Raw genomic sequence first — 17,110 nt, forward strand, 5'->3', positions numbered from 1 at the left:
GCTCCCTGCAGGTGAAGCAGGTACAACACAAGCTGTCAGCTGATGCAGAACTAAACGCTCTGCAGCCTGCAGGCCGGATCTGTTGCAGCCTCATGTCTTTGTTTCACCTTCCTATCAACAAAGATCATCTTTAAGGGATGAAGGCTGTATTACGGCAGCGGAGCGTAGCCGGACTCTCCAATTAAAATTCATTGTGTTAATTTGCGGCACTAATGTGGCATTATTCACTTCCACCATGCCGCCGTGCTCACTCAACTATTAGTCACACATTGAAATGGGAATTTTGAATGCTGTATGTTGGATTAATTAACATCAGTGTTTTAATGGATTTAATTATAAGTAGCTGGTAAGACTTTATTGCAGACAATTAAAGTGGCTCTATTATTCTCATCCCAGGCTTTGTTGTTATTCTCCAAATCAATTAGGTACACATGAATCAGAACCAGAAGAAACGATTCATCTGATGCTTTTGTTGCAGTATCCGTCTTAAGAGATCACAAACTGACACTATTTAAATGATTTTGTCAACAAATGTAGCACCAACTGCTGTGCTGGTAAATTGGATCTTATGTCTAATTCCACTCAAGTATCACAAGAAATGTTTTCTTGCAGAGGCAGCAGAAGTTGTAAAAAGGTTACATGTTAACAGTCATTCTTTATTGCCATTAACTAACTAGTGTTGTCTCATTAGTGTGATTTACATTGTTTTTGCAGAACCAGGTGTCAAGCAGATGAAAATATTCCAATAAAACTGGGAAAGCAAAGATATCTGCACTGCAGTTAGCAGTAATACTGAAGCTCTGGTGGGTAAAACATGAACAGTTTCTACTGAAGTGGCAAAATGTGCAAACAAAGTATCCTACATGCTCGAACTGTTGGAACAAGGCAGGCCTGTTTTCATGGTTTTAATCAGACACTGACACCAATCAGACCCTTTGGCTATGAAGCGGGTTAGCACCCTATCAAAATCTATATTTGGCCCATAATGAAAGAAAATGTGTTTGTTTGGCTTATTGGCAATAAATCTTGAAACACTGAAAACGTTTATTTGCCTTTAAATGGAGCCATATTTCTAATAAAATTCCCTGTAGGGTTTAACAGCAGTTCATTCAGCATATATTACCTAGAAAGGTAACAGCTGTCAACACCTTCCAGTCTCTCTGGCTTTCAGCTGGTCTGTTTCACCTTCCATACACTTAATTGATGGGGATAACACCATAATGAAGACATCATGACCTGCGGAAAAAACGTCCTAAACTGAGGCTTTTCAGAGAAGACGTCGTCTGGAGCTGCAGCCATTAACAACAACACACACTTACAGGCGCAACACACACTTTGCATCCAGCATGATGATGATCCCTGGCAGACAAGAGGAACAGAAACACTTTGTAAACTTCAATCCTGAGCGAGACACGAAGTCATCAAAAGCAGAGCATTGAGTTATGCTTTTTCTAACGTAGCAGCATTTGTACAAGAAGCGGAAAGTTATTGATCATAATGAATCCCAGAGCGAATCTGACTCGTTAAAACATTTATTGTAATGTTGGGTCATTTTTGCATGCAGCGCAGGAAGTGTGTGGGTTTTTCTGAAAGGCTGAGGAAAGGAGAAAAAAAGCCCTCTGTAGGTTTTGCTTTTGAACACAAAGCGTTCTGGTCTGCATCATGTCGGCGTGTGAGTGGGCAACACAAAGTCAGGGGAGAAAAAAGCTGCTTGTCAAGCAAGATCCTGCATTTGTCAAAAAGTTTCCTTGAATTTGTTTTACTTGCTCATTTAGTCAAGTTCTCTCTGAGCCATTTCCACCACTCTATGTCTCCGTGTTTGATCAGACTTGGTCAATTAACTTGACCGGCCGTCTCGTGTGGCTCTCTCAGTCAAAGTGCTGCAGGCTCTTGAAAAGACCTTTTTCATCTTCACTTTCAGACACATTCCACTGGTTTACAGATTGCCCAGGATCCAATTTGTGCCTCCGAAATGTCCCGTGCAATTCTGCAGCAGATCAACGTGCGAGATGGGGAAAAGAACCTGTGGTGTCCTTGAAACAGCTGCAGGAATCACTCCTGTCAATCTGAATCGCTACATCGGGGGAACGGCTTTCAAAGAAGGCAGATAACATAAACACCATGGCCAGTAATTGAATCCTCATGCCTCAAACTGAAAGTCTGCAGCCAGAGAGCATCAGCTAAACTCTGTCCCACAAATCAAAGCATTTCTGCGTCATTCTTAACTGCTTGCTCTTACTTAACACCGTCCATGTGGTGTTTAAATGTTTTCAGATATCTGCTCTGTGGATTTGCTTCACCTCTCAGCTCAGCCTCTAAGCCTTGCATCAATGCCTTCCTAATAGCGTAGAGAGCTTCTCTAACCACATTACTTCCTTCACCATCATTCACATCAAAGTGTCAATCACAGCCGAGGGCAATGAGGTAGTAATACCACAGCAGAAAATCAGAGTGTGGATGTTTGTGGGGAGATATTAGTGCATCACATGGACACACAAGGCTGAAGCTCGGCCTCACAGGCTGTTACCTGCTTTTATGAAGGATTAAAGTGCTGAACCACAAAGAAGAAACATCTTTTCATAAATGTTTTCATGAAGCTCAAAAACATTCAGGCAGTAAATACCTTCACCAACTACAGGAATGGTCCAGAGTTTTAATTTCACATTTCAGAATAAAGTACATAAAGTATAGAAATCTGATAGTGGAAAATAATTCTGGTCATTTTTTATGTAGAAAAGCCAATAATGTGATAGAATCAAAGAGCAGCTGAAGGATGGACTGTGGTTTAGTGGGTGAGGCTAAAACTGGGTCCATAGAGTTTTACATGATAATCAATATGTTTGAAAGGCAAAACAACGTTTTAATCTGATAAAACTCAATAGTGGAATCTAAAACCTTCAAGTAAAACCTCCAAAATGATCCCCACATATTATGAGTAGAAATGATCAGGGTTAAAGGTCAGATTTATGTGTAAATCAGTTCCTTTTATGTTGTTCCTAGTTTTTCCATCCATCGTCTTCCTCTCTGCAGCCTCCAGCTACTCCAGCTCCTCCAGACTAACCAGAGAAACGTCGCCCCATAAAACCAGATGCCTCTCGATGTGGCGGAGCAGCGGCTCTCCTCTGTCGCTAAAGCTAACAGCTACAAGCTAACAGCCTGGGGATAAAACCTAATTTTGTTACAATAGTTTTTTGTTTTTATAGAAACTGTAAAAAGGCGTGTGGTTTTCTTTTCACCCATTTCAGATTCACTTTCTAAAACCACTACAGTGATTTCTTGGTTTCTGTTATATGAGAAACTTTTTGCATACTTTCCAAGGTTTGCCAGAATTTGATCAATTTAAAAAGTACAAAGACCAAAAGCAGGAGGAAGCAGATTTATTCTTGTTTGTCCGTCACCTTTATGTAACCACATCTGCTACAGCGCTATGTCTGCCTCCATCTGACGTGTTGTAATTTTCCTGAAAGTAAGTCCTATGGCTTTAAGCCGCAGTCGCATGGTTTTTATCTGCCTCTCTTTGGTAACTGTCATGTGGTCAGACATGAACTGAAAGGTTATCAGCAAACTGTCAGCATGTGTGAGGCAGTAATTGAACTCAAAGTGCAGCAATGTGGTGGTTTGACAAGTTGGCTGAACTCTGCTTGGATGGAGAAAAACTTTCAGGTTTCAGAGCTTTGCACCCCAGCAGGGTCCTGGAGGCCGCACGGGACCCCAGCCGACCCGTTTGTGTTTGGTTGACTTGGAAAAGGTCAGCCGCGTCCGTCAGGGGTCATTCATGGGTACCAGGTCCCTTGGTATGGGCTGTTAGGTCCTGGTATAACCAGTGTCAGGCCTTTGTCTGCATCGCCGGCAGTAAGTCAGACTCATTTCTAGGGAGAGCTGGACTCTGCCAAAGTTGTGCTTTGTCCCAGATTCTGTTCATAACCACAGCCGAGGTGTCGGGAGTCTGTTTTGAAGCAGATGGATGAAAATCGGCACCTTCAAATCTGAGACCATCCTCTACAGACTGAAAAGGATTGAGTGCCTTCTGTGGGTTGAGGTTCTGCCCAAAGTGGAGGAGTTTAAATATCGTGGGGTCTTGATCACGAATGAGGCAAAACGGACTGGGAGATTGACGGGTGGATTGGTGCTGCGTCTGCAGTGATACGGACCGTGAGCCGGTCAATCCAGAGGCTGAGATGGCCTTCGCCCACAGGCTGTCTGGGTTCTCCTGTACAGGTCAAAGCTCAGCCGTCTGGGAGGCATTCAGAGTCACTGCTTCTCCACATCGAGAGGAGCCAGCAGAGGGGAGGCGGCTTGAGCATCTGGTCAGGATCGTTCCTGTCCAGCTGGTTGGAGAGAGAGAAGTCTGGACCTCTGCAATATGATGGATGGATGGATGGATGGATGGATGGATGGATGGATGGATGGATGGATGGATGGATGGATGGATGGATGGATGGATGGATGGATGGATGGATGGACAGACGGACGGACGGACGGACGGAAAAAGATGCAAAAAGACGAAATTAAAGGTAAAGCTGCAGATCGGTGCCCGTCGATGAATCTAATCAAAATATTCATGTAAAATTAGGGAAATTTGTCCAAGAGATTCGTGTAAAACAGCTTCACCCTCTGGCTCCTGCTGTGTTACTGCAACAGCTTTAAAAAAACTGTCTTGTAGCCTAAACAGATTCCAGGTTCCACAGTTACTGACAACCAGAAGCAGGAAGTGATCCTGGAAGCTCGGTGCTGCCTGAACAAACCGGTGAGGCTGATTTTTCTCCTCCTGCCTACTTGCTGCAAATTGACGAGGTCATAAATTGAGTCGACTGCAAAGGAAAGAACACAAAAAGGAAACGGAGCTTGTTGGATCATTGAAAACCAAAGAATGGCAGGAGCAATCAGAGCGGTTCTGCTGGCAGGACGTTTGGGTCTGCTGGTGTGTGTGCTTAAATAAAGTCTGCAAATGTGAAGCCTCGCATGGGAGTGTCTGATAATAGAACCTTTAAAAATGTTTAGCTTCAGCCAAGAGACGACAGCAGAGAGTTTAACAGCATGCAAGCACACAGCGAGGGAAATAAGGAGTTATTTGTGTGGGAGTCACTGGGGATGTTTGCTCCTATGAAGACAGAGGGACCCGGAGCCTCTCCGCAGCCTGACGGCGAGTAAACGCGGCTCATCGGAGCGTGACAGCATCCCGATCACTCCCAGGCACCCGAAGGGTCGCTTAGCCCACACAGCGCCGCCGCTTCAACGTGTCTTTTCTGCTCGTTTGCTTAAGTCTCTCCTCTCAGCAGGATGTGCTAACTAACAGGTCTGAAAGCACACAGATTAGACTCGGCTCACATTAAAATTGGATGTTCACAACCTGATTTGGAAGCCAGCATTGTAATTGCAGCACGACGCGGGAGGAGCGTGGCCAAGACACAAGGTGCATGTTAGTGAGCTGAAAGAGACTCAACACAGGAGGCAGCGAAAGGAAATCATCAGGAAATACAAACCAGATCCAGCTCAACTGGTGACATTTACATTTGTAGAATGATGCAGCAGAGCCACCATGTGAGGCTTAAATTCATTTAAAATAGAGAATATCTACAATTAAAGGTTTTCTATTAGAGCTGATGCATCCATAACCTGACAAGTACTTAACATTCACATTTTACGGTTTTATTACTGTTCCTGAAACAAAACAGACTGAATTAGATTCACAATGTGTTTAATGCATTTTTACCTTTTAAGTTTAGCTTTGCCTTAAACATAATTAATGACCTCTGATGATCCCAGAACTATTTGACCTTTTCTCTTTTGAAAGAAGTTTGTTTTTAAGTTAACACACGTTATTCACAACCTCTGATGATTATCAGGTTTGGGGTCTAAACAAAGTACAGAAACAGGCTTTGACTGGAATCTTTAAGTTATTCAGCTCATAATTCAGACAGGAAATGACTGGATATCAAAAATGTTTCATAAAGTTCCTCAAGGCTCGTGATTAGGTCCCACACATTTTCCTTTTTATATGTATTTGCTGCTATTTTTAAATTAAATGTGATTTTATGTTTTATCTATTAATCTACATTATATTATATTCCCTGCAGGATTATATCATTTTTATTATTTATTGCTTTTTTCTTCATATTTTATAAAACACTCCACATGTTATATGTATTATTTTAATTAAACTGGTTTAGTGATTTTTTGCTTTGGTTTCCATTTTCATAACATCTGATTGACATTTTTTGTATTTTGATCTGATTGATCTGATTGATCAGAATTACAGGCTCATTGTCCAGAATTATGTTTTCTATGAAAGACAAATATTAAAAATGTTTCAGTAGAAATTTGGAAAATAGCAACAAAGCAATGAAATATATTTTACAGAGCAACATAAATATTAAAATCCTTGATGGGCATGAAGTCGGTTAAAGTCGCTGATTGATTTGCTCTCGTTTCATTCGCTCGGTGGCAGGTCATTTTCAGGCTCTCATTACCTTTGCTGATAGTTTTTTGAGAGAAAATTGATCATCACTGGATCTCATCATGATAATAATCAGGTCACAACTGCAGCCTTCAATTTAGCAGATGGGTTTTTCTGAATTTAACTCCTCAGCATCATATTAAATAAAAAAACATACGTTTAGCTGGAAATGAAGTCTTGCTTTTACAAGGTGAATATCTCATAATTTAGTCCTGTTTGTCACTGCGGTCTCCTCTGTGCTGCTCCTCAACCTCTCCTGCGTCATGTTTAATATTTCTTCTATTCTTGTGATAATGTGTAATATTAAAGCAGCTGAAACTGCTGCTGGTTTCCTCGGCTGTAATCATCTCTGTTATCCCTGAGCTGATTGTTCTCGGTTCTCTGGAGTCTCATGTTTCTGGACCTCCTGCTGGGATCTTCCTGCTCTGCATTTCAAATGATCTCAGGTTCCTGCTGGTTGCTACCAGAGCGGCTCCTGAGTCTGACTCCGCATTTGGGTCTTAAAGTTACTCAATGACTACATTTCACTTCACCTCCACATGGAGAATCAGTTTCTATCCAGATCAGGTCATTAACACAGAGATCTGGCTGACGGGTCCAGGAAGAAAACCCAAACATCTCTGTCCTCAGAGACGCTTGTGGACCGTTCTAGGTCCAGATGGAGACGGTGTTCTCCGCTCAGCTCCCGGTTTGCCTCTCATCTGTCCTGCAGGAGGCAGGATGGACCCACCTTCCCTCAATCCTCCTCAGTCGATTCATTTTGTGTCCAGAAACAACAAACGGGTCCAGAAACAACAAACAGGTCCAGAAACAAAGAGCAGCCATGACACAGCTCATCCTGTGAATTTATGAGAGAAATGAAGGACCATAAAAACATCCCTACTTCGAATAACTGTGCAAATGTAATCAGTTCTTCCAGAGTTCTGCTGCTGTCATGTTTCCACCTCCTGGTTTGGGTCCAAATGATCGTTCTGGGTTCGGTCAGAACATTTACTGCAGCCAGCTGGTTAAACACAAACATTAACTAAGACTTGTTTTTCCAATTTCCCATCAAACTGAACTATTGATTTGTTCTGATTAACACGGCTAGAAAAGGTCATATAAAGTTCAGACAAAGATGTTATTGATTTCCATAAATAGCCAAATTTACAACAACTGAACTTCATTTGCTGGTTTTAAAACCTGATTATATTTTAGGTGTGATATTGGAAATTGGATATTTGACATTGGAGAAACTGCTGCGGCAGTAAAGGCCCTCAGTAGAACTCGCTGCAGATGATGATGACAAAATGACAAACAATCTGTAATAAAAGTGTAAAAACAAAAGGAAATAGATGCTTAGGAGGTTCTGCTGGGTGCAGCCTGTAGCTGAGAAACGATCAGACTGAGCTCATGTCATTTCTTATTCAAGCTAAAATACAAACAGTTCAGCTTCTATTTAACAGCAAAACTCAACCCAGACATCAGTTAAACTTTGACTTTAACACCAAATAAATCCTGATTTTAGCCATGATGTCAACAAGCCAGTTGAACTCGTCCCTTTACAAAACGTCAAAATCTGATCCAAGCTACTTGATGCTAATGAAGTTTCTGGACGTTGCAGGAGCAGCAGCAGCTGAGGAGGCCGGCAGCCTGCAGGGTGCCGGACGAGCCCCCCTCTCTGCTCCTCTCAGTCACTTTGCTGCTGAGTCTCTGGGTCAGAACCCCCACCGCCACGCCTGCTGCTGGTGGGGCGGATGGACGGTAGCCTCACTGCCCCGGGCAGCTGTGGCTACAATGTAGCTCGCCACCATCAGTGTGAGCTACATGACTGATTGAAGTCGCTTCAGAGTCCTCAGACTTAATATTGTGCTGTACAAGAACCATTAAAACAAATTCTGATTCATTGAGGCTCATCAAAATGTGGTCAGATTAAAATCAAACCCAAACCGAATAAAACAAGTCAGTCAGATTCAGGATGCAGCTGGTGGAACGGTTCCTATCAGAGTCAGTCACTTTGCACCAATCCCTGATCCTCAGAAAGTACAAGGCGACAGTGGAGAGGAAACATCAGGCTGAAAGAAGCAGGCAGCAAACGGAGCCGTGTGAGAAACGCAGCACAATAATGATTCAAACATGTAACGTCTGAGCAGCCAGGCAGGCGTTAGAGACCACAGCTGCATGCAAACACTTAAAACTGCATATTTTATTAATTCACACACCAAATGTAATGATACAGATTGAATGTGGTCATTGATATCTGCTATTAATATTCCTGTTACGGCCGACAACTAATATTATGTACATTATATATATTTTTAAAGGTTTTGTTGGCTCTAGTGGCCTTTCTTTCTTAGTTTGACAGGAAGGAGGGTAATGAGAGACAGGAAAGACATGTGGCGAATGTCACCAGGTCGGGAATCGAACCTGCGACCACCGCCACAAGGACCAAGGCCTCAGTGCGTGGGTCATGCTTTGCCCCTGCACCACCACAGCACACTTATTATATATATTTTTAAATGACCACACCTCCGACTAAACCACTGCTTCTCAGTTAGATTCCCCACAATCCTTTGCTGCATCGCTGTCACATGACTCGGCTTTCTGAACCTACTGAGGGTAAAAACCCTGCTAGAAATAAATCAACTAAAATATAGTGAAAAATTTGATACATTTACATATTAATATAAATAAAATATGAATATGTAATGTAAATGTACATATTAATATAATATATTAATATATTCACGTACTATATGTAATTAATAAAGTCACATATAACATTATTTTTCTGTGGAATTTGATGTTTTTATAGCACCCAGCGGCTCCTCAGTGAAACGTCCCTGTCAGTTGGATTCGTTGCAAAGTGAAGCAGTTTTCAGACGAACTGAACTCGGCCTCTCCGGTCGGATTATGATCACGTTTCCTGGAGCGGTGATGAAACTGAATTTGGGTTTGGAGGAAGCGGGGCGTTGCCATGGTTGTGGGGATGCAAATATAGATTCCCTCCCCGGCGCAGGCAGACGTGTGAGACTGTGACTGAGGCAGCATATTTCTCGCCCCCTTCGGAGGCCGTCATGTGACCCACACCTCATTAATCTGTCACGAGCTCTTGTGATATTTTGCGTCTGTTTGTGCATTACAAATCCAAACGCCACGCTGCTGCCGCTGAGCATCATTTTCTGATATCTCTGCTTCTAATTGCTTCTATTGGACTCCTTCCAGTGCAGGTTGCTGCATGTCTGCAGGAGCTGAAACTTCTCCTGACAGACAATACGTCAGTTCCAATCCTTCTGAGTGACAGGCTGAAGTACTTAATGCCTGACATTTCATAATGTAAATAATGCGGTCCCCTGCATGCCTTACATCCATCTGAGCAATATGCCACAGCTCCCTGGATGAGAGTGCTCTTTACCTGTAACCTTTTTTTCCACGACGTTCCTGCCAGGAACATGAAGGCAGCAGATATTTGTTCCATTAGTCTCTGTCTGTTTCATCAGCAGGAAAAAGAAAAATATTAGGATTTTTTTGGTTACCAGCTTTCATGCTGCTTATTTTAAAAAGTGAGGAGTAAAAGCACCACAGGAAGCTGCTCGGCTCCCTGCGCTCGGTGAAGAGGTCGTCTGGTTGCTCTACTCTGACACATTTCATGTAGCAGAGATCCAAGAGTTGTTTCTGATGCAAATCTGTGTTGTTTTCTTCTGATTAACAGTTTTAGTTGTATTTGCCTGTTTTTTGTCTGATTTAAAGGAGGTAAATTTATCCATACACTTCCATCCATCCATCCATTTTCTTTCACCCTTGTCCCTCAGTGGGGTCAGGAGGTGCTGCTGCCTCTCCAGCTAGCGTGCCGGGCGAGAAGCGGGGTCACCCTGGACAGGTCGCCAGTCTGTCGCAGGGCAACACAGAGACACAACCATGCACACACACACTCACACCTAGGGGCAATTTGGAGAGGCCAGTTAACCTGACAGTCATGTTTTTGGACTGTGGGAGGAAACCGGAGTACCTGGAGAAAACCCACCATGCACATGCACAGGGAGAAAACCCACCATGCACATGCACAGGGAGAACATGGAGACTCCATGCAGAAAGACCGGGAATCGAACCCAGAACCTTCTTGCTGCAAGGCTACAGCTCTACCAACTGCGCCACTGTGCAGCCCCCATACACTTCCTGGTTAGGATATTCAGGAACAACATAGAACTAGAACTTGTTTTAAAGTAGAAGCTGCTGCAGCGATGCCTGATGAAGTCATATTAACCAAGGAAGAAAAGCCACCAATATGAACACCCTGAAGCTGACACTGGCAGCCGGACATCTTCCCAGTCCAACCAGCAGACAGGGGATGCTGGGCGGTGGGATTAATGCCATGTAACGTAGATGAGCATCAGGGAGAATCTGAGGTCTGTTTTCTCACTAATCTCGTTTGCAGAGTCCCAACATTCAACTGGTCTTTAAATAGTTTTGTAATTCTGCGTGTTTGACATCATTAAGAAGTTTCGAATCCAATATTTCCTAATCTGTAAATACCTGAAAACGCTTCAGAGAGACTCGGACCTGGTTTCGTCATGGCCAGTCACAAATGGCTGAAGAGACAAAAACCGAGTTATTTGGCAACTTGGCGCAGATTTATGTTTGGAAGAGACGGATTATGGCCATGAACAATGAACCGACTTGTGTTGTGACGTTTCTCTGTTAGCCTGTTAGCTGATGCAGCAGGACAATGTTCCCAAACTGGTTTTCAAATGGATCTGGAGAGTCAACAGTGAAACACTGCTGACATCAGCCCTATTAACTCGTATGAAACAGGAACGCCAGGACAGCCAGTGAAGCTCTACAGTCTTGAAGGATTTTTTAGAGCAGTCATACAATCCGGCAGAATGAAGCCAGAAGCCTGTTCAGAGTCGTGTCTCTGAGGAAACAGATGCTCAAATACAAAAACTCCAAAATGATATTCATGCCACTGATGAGCATATGTAAACTTCTGACCTTCACTGTATAAAAAAAAATACACAAATCTTATAAGTTATCATTGCAAAACTGTATGAATCTGTAACCTGACAACATCTGCAGTAAATCACACTATTTTCCATCTTTTCTCTGATTTACAGACATTCATCAAACGGCTCCAGTCTCACAGTGACAGATCTGACAGCTAACGAGTCTTTTCTTGATTCTAGAAACACTTTCTGCAGCACAAGGACGTGATCTTTGGATGTTTCCGCTCCATCCTGCGACGCTGCGCTGTCCACCTACACGGCAACACACAACAGGTTCTGGCTTGTTCCTCTGCACCGTGGCACAGAGAAGAGCATTAAACAAAAGAAATCAAATTATTAATATGCTCTTTAAATACAGCAGCTGTGATTTATAACATTAAACTCAGGTTGTAAACACATGAAGCACCTTAAATAAGCTGTGGAGAGTGAAGAGCAACAGCATTTAAAACATTTCTCCTCGCCAAACATAAATGAAGATAAAACAGGCAGAGCAGGGCTGACAGGCCAAATCCTATTAAATTGTCATATTGCTGTGATTTACTGAAAGCAGAATTCTCCATTCAGCGGCTCTGGTGCGTGTTTCTGCTCACAATGCTTCTGTTTCTGTCTGTTCACGGTACGCAGCTGATTTCACTCCTGTGGCCAATTTTTCATGAGTCATAATTACATGCAACCAAACAGGCTTGCAGTGACGCGGGTCGGCTCAGAGACGAGAGCTTTGTAAACGCTTGGGAGGTTAAATATTAAGAGCACGGCGGCCCTTATCTGCATCGCTCTCACTTCAGCGCCGCGCCGCCTTGTTTATCCAGCAGCTCAGACCAACACGCCTGTTTACCCGCTGCAGCTACGGCGCCGCCTGCTTCATGTCGGGTCTTTCCTGTTATCTCATCCGTCCAGGTCGGGGAACAGCAGCTCATTATTGTTTTACCAAACAGATCTAACTGTATGGCTGCTTTCAGATTTGTGCACAAGAAAAAAATATTGATGGAATTAAAAAGAGAAAAATGTGATATTGACTGTTTGTTTCTATAGATAATCAGTTTCCTTCTGAAGCTCCAACAGTTTATTTACTTCACAATAAAACCGAAGCAACAAGACGGGAGGATTTCTCACGTTTCACTGCCTCCAAACTCAAAACAATTTGACAAATTTGTTTTTCTTCTTCAACTGTTGAATGTGCTCCAGTAAATTCAGAGTTATTCCACGCTCCACAAAGTCCAACTGTTAGCTAACAAAACAAATTGTTGCACAATTTCCTCATAAAAATGTACCTGGAGTGTTGCTGTAACTCATTTAATAATGCTTGAGAAATCCTTGAACTTCCTGTTTCAGCCATTCAGAGGTGCCTTCATGTTTGCCATACGATGCGTCACCTCTTCCTGCAAAGCTCCGCCCCCACAGCTCCATCAGACTAGCGGCAGCAGCAATCAGCAAACACCTGATGGAGTTGAGTCTGCTGAACTCAGAAGGCGTGGCAGAAAGCGTAGGAGGTTCTTAAAGAGACAGCGGCCAATTTTAAGGGTCGGCCATGATGAAGCTGTGTTTGACATGTGCAGCAGTTTCATAACAACTGAAGGTAATGTTGTTACTTGATTGTGCTACAAAATGTCACTATGGGAAATACATAATTACCCACATATTGAGATGTTCAGATTTGTTTCTCTGAGGTTTTATGGATTATTAAATGTTTTCCACTTGGTGGACAATTTGGCCTGTTGGGAAATCATCTACTCAGATGCTACAGTATCTGCATTCATCTTTACTAATGAAAGACAATTTTGACCTCGGCATCAAAGTTGATATGAAAATTTAACAGAGAATCACAACTCATCCCTGAAATGGGATCAATTCATGACAATCAAACTGACGGTTCCCAGGTTCTGCAGGTCAGAATGAATCTTTTATTCTGACCGAACACTAAACTTACGTTATTTATAAGTAAATCATTTAAAACTCATGTGTAACTCAGGGAACAATATTTATACTCAGTATGTGTAAAGGGCTTATTTTATGCCTTAATAGAGTAAAAGTGTCACTTTATTAACCAGCTTTAATTTCAGATTCAATCATTCAAATTATAGTGCAAATATCACTGCACATTGTTTTTTCTGTTTGTTTATGAATAAAACATGCATAGTTTAGATATTTTTGAATTAAGACTTTTAAGCTTCATCCTATAGATTTTTGTATAATTGATATTTTTTCTGCATATTTGATATTCCTATTCACATGTTGACTATCTGCTTGGTGGTGATATATTTTACTCAACAGTGATTCTAACAGTCAAACATAAATTCGTCTCTCAGTTTGTTCTGTTTCCACGTGTTTCCATTCCAGCTCGTCTCATTAAGTTGAAGCTTTTGGAAGAGAAGGTCACCCTGAAAAGGTTTTAGAGCAGGAAAAACTTTTTCCCTCCTCTCACTTCATTTCTCATCTCTGAAGAGGGAATAAAAATAAAGCATAAAGGCCAGTTTGTACATCTGACCTGCTTTACACGAATCCAGCAGCAGAGCAGAGAAAAGGCTGAACAGACCTGAAGGGAAACCAGAACCTGACTGGTACCGCCATTCAGCTGCATCTAACGAGTTAAAAACATTAACACAATGAAACACTATGTGTATGTGTGTTTTTTGACTAAATGTGATTAACTATAGACCACTGAAGACATAAACTTTAGCTTTTTACAGTTTTTTTTCTTCTTCTTCAGACAATTCAAAAATATTATTTAAATTTCTAATTAAAAATGTTTTTTTTCATCTGTAAATTTCAGAAAAAAAGTCTGAAAAATATTTTTAACATGAATATTTCTAAATAATAAAATAAAAGACAATCCGAGCAAAATTCTGATCAATAATTCAAAATGTTTCTCAACTAGAGCTTTTGGTTGGAATCTCTTTCATGTTTCATTTGGATTCAAGCTCTCACAATAGTCCTAAAGGTGGAGTCTGACCTCTGACCTATAACTTCGGCAGAGCTGCTGCTCCTCCTGCCCTGAAGTCCAGCGGGCTGTCAGAAACTCTGGCTCCGGAGAGCAGAAGCTGAAAAAGCCTCACCTCTCCCACAACCTGCACAGCGACCTGAAAATCCCGCCTGCAGCTCCAGCCTCACTTCAGCTCAGCTCGGCTCAGGATGCAGGAGTTCAGGGATCCGCTCCTCATCTCCAGCGTCCAGATTTAATCCTGACTAATGATCTGTCCGCGGTCAGGCGGCTGATGTCCTCACTAAGACGTGACATTTTAATTAAAGAAGTTGAGTTAGTCCGCTGGACTCGCTCTTACTCACACGCTCGCTCTCACGCACGCTGTCACGCACGCACACGCATGTCAACCAGCGCAGGTGTGTGACTTACGCTGCTGTTGTGGCCGGACCAGTGCACCATGGCCTGGTTGTGGGATGAGTCCCCGGTCAGGGCGAACGTGGAGCTGTTGAGCTTTAACTCCTCCTGCCGCGCGCCGGCCGCTCTGCGCTCCTCTCCGCTCCAGCGCGCCGCTCTGCGCCACGCCGCCGCCGCCGCCGCCGCCGTCGCTCCCTCTGCCGGGGCTGATCTGACTGCATCCCCGCCACTGTCCCTCCTGAAGCGCCGTGGAGTCGAACCAACACCGTCCTTGTGTTGGGAAACTTTCCCGCTGTCTGTAATCCGCTCCCGCCTCAGCTGCCCCCGGTCTGGAGCGCATCCAGCGGGGCCCGGCTCGCAGGGGACCCTCCCGGTCCGGTCTCCGCTCCCCAAAACTTCCCCCTTTGCCCCGGCAGCGGGACCACTTGTTTCAACCCTCAGCAGTAATTCCTGCGCGCCGCGCCACATATTCCCATCCCGGCATGACCTGCAGGTTATCTCAGCCTCGGCGACGCCAAGCAAGCCGGGCAGGAGGAGGAAGAGCCCGAACCGGAGCGCACCGTGCCACTTTGGGCAGAACCTGACCTCCGTCTCCATCGCTGGGGGCAGAACGGGATGCAGCGGATGCTGGGAGTTTTCTCTGCCTCTCCGGACGAGGTTCTGAGCTCGATGTGGAAGAGAAACTGCTGCAAGTTGCGGCGTTGGAGCCAAATGCGGCGGAGTCCAAAGTGCGGCTGAGCCTAAGTGGTCCAAGTTGAAGGATTTGATGAAATGAAGCCCCGCGCGCGCGCAGAGGGCGGAGCTGCATCCACTAGATGGAGAACAATGTTGCGTCTGTCTGCCTCAGATCTGCTGTTTCCACCACATGGTCGAGCTTCAACTCTCACATTTTCTCTGCCTCACTTTTTTCCTTCACATTTTATTAGAGCTATTTTTGGTAATTGTTCTAATTATTTATTTATCTCCCCCGTTGCAGCTTGTTAACCTTCCTCCTGAGGAAGTAGATCTTCTAATTTCTGCAAATGGAATAAGATAATAGGACAGTTTAGATAAGAACCGATGTGTGAAGATTTAGTTATTCATTTCAATATATATTAAAAGATAAAATTATACTTAGTGATGTATTTCTAGTCTTCATTTGTTTTGATCTATTTTGTTTACAGCGAATGAAAATGTTAAATTCACTTAATCAGAACATTTTTATTTCACATTAAACTTAATATTTTTAATCAGGAATGTTTCTCATCTATCCAACAGCACAACATTATGGTTTCAGTTCATATTGACATCCATCTGGTCAGGAAGGGTCAAAAAGACAAGAAGCGGAGTGTCCACAGACTTCTGCATTCAAGAATATTGATGGGAAGTTAAGTGGAAGGAAAAACTCAGGTAAAAACACAGTTTTACATTATTTCAGTAACCAAAACAGATTTTTTTGTCATGTTGAGTGAAGATGGACCAGGCTTGATACGTAATGTTGTGTTGCAGATTTTATGAAAAAATAAAGAACAAAACTTCCTAAAATACAGGAAGCCAGAGTGGAACAGAAGTAATCCATAAGGAAAAACCAGAAGGGAGACATGGGGAGACAGCAGGGAAACCAGGGAACTAACAGAAGGATCCGGCAAGGAGAGACTGAGAAAGAGGTGCTAAAGTACTGAGAGAGTTGGGTTGAATGCTGAAACAAAGGAAGTGGGTTGATTGGCTAACTGACTGCAGGTCTGCAGGTGTGAGAGACAGAAAGAGAGAGAGAGAGAGAGAGAGAGAGAGAGACAGAGAGAGAGAAAGAGAGAGAGAGAGAGAGAGGGTAACAGGAAGAAGTAAGAGACCCAAAATAATAAACCACAGAACAATAGAGCCTAACATTTTCTTTTTTAATGTATCAACTTTTAACCCTCCACACTTCTAAGCATCTCTGTAAAATCCCTACTGTTAGTTAATATTGATACTCTTACTTTGAAATGCAACAGGAAGTTCTCTGCTAAGCAAGCTTGTGAAATGAAATAAATAAATGAAAGTTGATGCCACAGATGGTAGACATATTAAGTTAAATGACAAACGTTCATTTTGTCCAATCAGGAGAGGTCGTCGAGAAACGCCTACGATGACACGCGTGTCCAATCATGTTGGAGTTGATTTGGTTCATCCAATCAGGTGTGGCAGATCTGGGCAAAAGGAGCCCAGACCAAACAGACACTGAGCAGTTTGACATATTTTCAGTGGGACCAGATTTATGAATCCAATCTATTTTATTGGTGTGATGTAATATTTTATTTTATGTGACAGTATCTGTAAGCAAAAACCATTAAATGTAGGAATAACATGAATAAATTCACT

The 17,110-nt window shown here is 43.0% G+C and overlaps 1 protein-coding gene across 7 annotated transcripts in view; it reads right to left on the reverse strand.

The window, feature by feature from the left end:
• Nucleotides 1–15,496, reverse strand: part of sorcs1 (sortilin-related VPS10 domain containing receptor 1) — a 163,740-nt gene extending 148,244 nt beyond the window's left edge. For all 7 annotated transcript variants that reach the window (XM_008422146.3, XM_081611723.1, XM_081611718.1 and 4 more), the window contains exon 1: nucleotides 14,789–15,496. In XM_008422146.3, the coding sequence (XP_008420368.2) occupies nucleotides 14,789–15,370 (582 nt within the window). In that variant the 5' untranslated portion in view covers nucleotides 15,371–15,496. The remainder of the gene's footprint in view (nucleotides 1–14,788) is intronic.
• Between the last annotated feature and the right edge of the window lie 1,614 nt (nucleotides 15,497–17,110).

This window comes from Poecilia reticulata, chromosome 1 (genome assembly GCF_904066995.2).
Source record: "Poecilia reticulata chromosome 1, P_reticulata-male-v2, whole genome shotgun sequence".
Lineage (NCBI taxonomy): Eukaryota > Metazoa > Chordata > Actinopteri > Cyprinodontiformes > Poeciliidae > Poecilia > Poecilia reticulata.